The sequence below is a fragment of the Triticum aestivum genome, chromosome 5B (assembly GCF_018294505.1).
Source record: "Triticum aestivum cultivar Chinese Spring chromosome 5B, IWGSC CS RefSeq v2.1, whole genome shotgun sequence".
In the NCBI taxonomy this organism is placed as follows: Eukaryota; Viridiplantae; Streptophyta; class Magnoliopsida; order Poales; family Poaceae; genus Triticum; species Triticum aestivum.
In genome coordinates, this window is record NC_057807.1 from 627753766 (window position 1) to 627759161 (window position 5396).

The following is a 5396-nucleotide window of genomic DNA, read 5'->3' on the forward strand; positions in this document are numbered from 1 at the left end:
ACACAATAATGGTTCAAAAAAAAGAAAAGAAATAGACAAACAAGAAACATAAATGGCATTGGAGTAGGGGTACATTGATAGACATAACAGTTTCGCCCTAGATACTGATGTAAGCGTAATGGCATCATATACTTTATCTGGTTTCCGATGGTAATGACATGCTCTTCATACGTAGAGAATGGGTTTTCACTGCTCCATTATCCAGTTACACGATATAAAAAATACTCCCTCCATCTACTAATACAAGGCCACTTAAAAAAAATTATGTCTAACTTTGACCATTAATTTTACCAACAAAATGTAGTCATATATCATAAAAGTATCTCAATGGATGCACACTATCCGAAATAAACGGATTCTAATAGAAACAGACAAAGATGTGACCTCATTGATCCAAAGAAGCACATTCTAAAACTTTTACCAACAGAAAATTATCTGTTAAAGGTTCATATGTATCATCTAAAGGTAAGAAATTTGCTCCGATATAGAAACTATAGGAGCATCAATTTTATGCTTTACAAGAGTGATCACTCGAGTGCGGCTCCTAGAATTCACTTCAAAATAGCATACCAAACTATTAGCAAAAGAAGGCTGTGTAATGAATCAAGAACTAAACATGCATAGATAATGGACAGTTCCATGAAGAGCAAAAGATTCAACAAATAGAAGAGGACTCTTAGACTAGCAAGGAAAACTTCATGGCAGAGGGGCCACTGGCATATGCTGTAGTGTACCTACACAACTGGTATATGGTGTAGTGCACCTACAAAACTGGAGCTGCTAAAACTAGAAAATCTTAACAACCCAAGACAAGATTCATGGTAACAAATATATTAAAAGCTTCAATTGATAAGCTACCAAGCGTGCACCAAATTAAGTCACGGTTCAATTACCCTTCAAAATCATACAACCAATCAGGCAGCACATGTATTGCATCATAGGTAAGATAAATAAGCAAAAAAAAAACATCCATATCCACCAGAAAGCTAAGCAAAGGCAATCATGTTACGTAATACAGCGCTGGCATGTCAGACCAAATTTTGTGACCAGAACCAGCAGGAGGGATTTCAGGAGCAGCTGGCCTCGCGGACCAAAACGATGCTTCCTTAAAGATATAGTTCAATTTCATATCTGTCTACACTGAAAGAATGAGATGTTCAATCTCAAACTTACAAAGACACTGCAAGAACAGATGTTCAACCTCAAACTTAAAACAGACAGGCTCTTAATTAAACATGCGATTACAGGATCAAGAACATGTATCATTTACTGTAATAGATACTCATCAGTGCGTCATCTTCATCACATCAATGTCATATCTTGCCTGACTTGGTTGTGCCTGCACCGCGCCATTGACAAACATCATCTACGATTTGAGCATCCGCAAAGTGTTCAACACCAGTCACGAGATTCCAGGTCTTCACATTGCAGACTTAAGCTTCTTTGAAGGACGAGTTGCAAGCTTGTGGTTGTCCCATGGCATCCCTTCAAAAAAAAAATTTAAAATACATATGTACACCATCTGAGCATCTGACTATGTTGTTTGCGAGCAGCATTGACAGATAAGAAAATTGCCAAACCAAGTGATTTGTTTGCTGGTTAAAAATTCACTTTCAATAATGACCTACACAATAATAGTTCAAAAAAAGAAAAGAAATAGACAAACAAGAAACAAAGATGGCATTGGAGTAGGGTGTACATTGATAGACATAACAGTTTCGCCCTAGATACTGATGTAAGCGTAATGGCATCATATACTTGATGTGGTATTCCGATGGTAATGGCATATGCCATTCATACGTAGAGAATGGGTTTTCACTGGTCCAGTATCCAGTTACACGATATAAAAAGTACTCCCTCCATCTACTGATACAAGGCCACTTCATTTCTTTATGTCTAACTTTGACCATTAATTTTGCCAGCAAAATGTAGTCATATATCATAAAAGTATGTCAATGGATGCACACTATCCGAAATAAACGGATTCTAACAGAAACAGACAAAGATGTGACCTCATTGATCCAAAGAAGCACATTCTAAAACTTTTACCAACAGAAAATAATGTGTTAAAGGTTCATATGTGTATCATCTAAAGGTAAGAAATTTGCTCCGATATAGAAACTGGAGGAGCATCAATTTTATGCTTTACAAGAGCGATCGCTCTAGTGCGGCTCCTAGAATTCACTTGAAAATAGCATACCAAAATATTATATTAGCAAAGGAAGGTTGCGTAATGAATCAGGAACTACACATGCATAGATAATGGAAAGTTCCATGATTTTTTTTACCATGAAGAGCAAAAGATTCAACAAATAGAACTAGAGAATTCTAGACTAGCAAGGACAATTGATGGCAGAAGGGCCACTGGTAGTGGTATACAGTGTAGAGCACCTATACAACTGGACCGGCTAAAACTAGAAAATCTTCAACAGCCCAAGACAAGATTCATGGTAACAAATATATTCAAAGATTCAATTGTTAAGCTACTAAGCGTGCACCAAAATTAAGTCACGGTTCAGTTACCCTTCAAAATCATACAACTAATCAGGCAGCACATGTATTGCATCATAGGTAAGATAAATAAGCAAAAACCAACATCCATATCCAACAGAAAGCTAAGCAAAGGCAATCATGTTACGTAATGCAGTACTATGCAAGAAGGTACTACATACCAAGAGAGCTTACCTGTTGGCCTTTCAATGTGTTTGGAGAAGACAGTTGGAAGTAGGGGCATATCAGGAAACTCGCTTTTGTGAGCCTTCTCATCCACAGACTGTCGATTGATATATGGAGTAGACGACTGCAGACGTGCATGCTCCATGTCAATCATGACCATGGAGGCCTCACCATGAAATTCCTCCTTAAGAGGCAGCACAGAACATCCGGGTCATCTGCGCTGATGATAGGGAACTCGGGAAGACGGTGAGGATTTGGCAAAAGACCATCCAGGTAGATCACACGATGTGGCTCCCACTTGAACCTGGAGTTACCATCCATCATGTTCAAAGTCCAAATGGTGATTTTTTTGCGAGGCTGCTGCCCTTGCGAGCCAGTGTGGATTCTCTCATGGAAGTCATTGTCAATGTGGACGAAGCACATCTTGCCGTTGCTGATGGACACGCTTCGGAATCTGTCTGGGAAGCACCTTTGAACCCGTACCTTAGCAGGGTACTCTCCTTTTCCAGGGAAAGGGACGAAGTGGAGCACCCGGGAGCGCAGATTGGAGAAGTCGGATAGCAGGACACCGCTGAAGTAGTCAACCCAGCACAGGAAACGGCCGTCAAAAGCAAGCACATGGTCGGTTGACCAGAGGGTGGGGAACTGGCCATTGCTCTGGTCCTGGGGCTGCGGAGCATCCTTGCTGAAGAAGCTCCACGCCCGTGTATTGGAGTTGAAGACGCAGAGTTCGGCGCACATGGAATTATTACCAGTGCCCTCCTTTTTTGGGTAGACATTGAGGTCGGAAACGATGTAGCTGCCGTTTTGGCGCCGCAGGATGCCTGTGGTGAAGTTAACCCTGAGGAATGACCTTCTCCTGTACAGAGGGAGCTGCTGCACCGAGGGGGGGTGACCAGCGGCATTGTAGACGAACAGATCTGGCGGGACGAAGTTGCGGTGAGGCAGGCTCGGGATGGAGATGTGGAAGAGGACGAGGTCCTTGTCGATTGCCCGGACGAAGGGATAGGCAGGCTGCTTGTAGGGGGGCACGGATTTGGCTGAGCCTTCCAGCGGCCAGTGGAGATCAAGGTAAGAGGCCCCTTGTGGAGGAGGCGCGAGGGTGAAGGACACGTAGAAGGAGTGGCCGCTGTCCATCTCGACTTGAACGGCGGTCTTGTTCCCGTTGACAGCCTCACGAGCAGCTCCTAGGTCGCCGTCGCAGTGGGTGCGGCCGATGCGATCCAGCATCACCCAACCGGGGAAGACGACGGTCTCCTCCTCCGCCCTCAACCTATCGGAGAACATGACGGCCACCTCCTCCGGCTCTGGCTCGCCTGCGATGACCATGGCGATCGGGCGGGATCGGGAATAAAGCAGCCGCCGCCTCCCTAACCCTAACCCTAGGTTCTTGGTGGGGGGAGGAACTGGGATGAGACAAAGGGGGGAGGAACTGATGGGTGATGACGGGAAACAAGGGTGACAGGCTCAAGTTTTACTAGCAGGACCAAGCCTGGCCAAATGGGCCGATCTTAGCTTGCCGGCCTGATAGCCCGCGTGCCCGGCACGTGGCCCGCCTGGGCCGCGAGGCTGGGCACAAACGCCGGCACGGCATGGCCCATTTAGGTTTTTTTCTATTTATTTTGAAATACGGAATTTTTTTTGAGGTAATAAACCTGCTAGTGCGCTACGTATCTATATACTACTATTAAAAGAGCAAACATAAACTCCTCTAAAGCTACACAACAAATTGTACACAGCATAACCAGGACCCTCCGATCAAATAAACTCAAACACATCCTGCCGCCCATGTTATGTTAATGGTCTGACATCTAGATCAACGTCTCTGATCAAATGTTCTACCAAGCAGATGCAGTCGTCTGCCACAATCGTCCAAGCTCGCATCCCTCTAATCTGCGCGGCCCTCCCTGATCTGCGGAACGCAGTTAGTGCGTGACACGAGATCTCCTTAACAACCGAAGTTTTCCTTTTTTTCTCTCTCCACCTCTTTCTCCAAAAAAAAATTTGCTCCCTCCCCTCAGTCCCTCCGGCAGACCTCTCTTCACGGCCTCATTGCCCGTCGTCGCGCCGCTCGTCGCTGCCGCCTCCCCACGCGACGGAGGCCATCTCTCCCTTATTTCCCAAGTGTGCGGCAGATGACGGAAAGGACGGCCACCAACTCTCTCTTCTTCCTCGCCCCGCCCCGCCTCACCCAACGCCGCCTCATCTCCCGTATACTGGTTATTAACATTTATATTTATTGAGACGTGTGTTGCACATGCAAACTTACTAGTAGAATAGAGGGAGTCGTGCGTGTAACCTTCACCGAGCAGTTGTAATTATTGTTGATCTTATGGAATCAAATCAATGTCCTTAAACAGATACCATGTTTAGCATGGGTTAGTTGTAACAAACCATACGTGCATATTTCGAGAATAAGGAAATCGTGGCACATAATACATCGTAGCACGCATGCCGTGCGCGGAACGTAAGGTGCCTCGATGGGTCAGTAGTGCCTCGGCGTGCCAAATAGGCATTGTCATGGTTTTGTCACGGCAGATGTCCTAGTGTGAGGACTTCGTCGTGAGGCCATCACAACCGGGTGATTAGTTTGTCGGGGTTGATCGGAATCGAGAGACACGGGTTACCCAGGTTCGGCCCCTCACGGTCGAGGTAATAGCGTACTTCCTGCTTGTTTGCTTATTGCTTGGGATCAATTACAAGGGAGCGGATTCGCTTGA

The 5396-nt window shown here is 45.2% G+C and overlaps 1 protein-coding gene across 1 annotated transcript; it reads right to left on the bottom strand.

Annotated features, from left to right (window-relative positions):
* Positions 1–1102: 1102 nt before the first annotated feature.
* Positions 1103–4114, bottom strand: LOC123113763 (uncharacterized). Its single transcript, XM_044535068.1, has 2 exons — positions 2686–4114; positions 1103–1485 (listed from the first exon to the last, which is right to left on the bottom strand). The coding sequence occupies exon 1, from the start codon at positions 4003–4005 to the stop codon at positions 2827–2829; it is 1179 nt and encodes a 392-aa protein (XP_044391003.1). The 5' UTR covers positions 4006–4114; the 3' UTR covers positions 1103–1485; positions 2686–2826.
* Positions 4115–5396: the final 1282 nt, after the last annotated feature.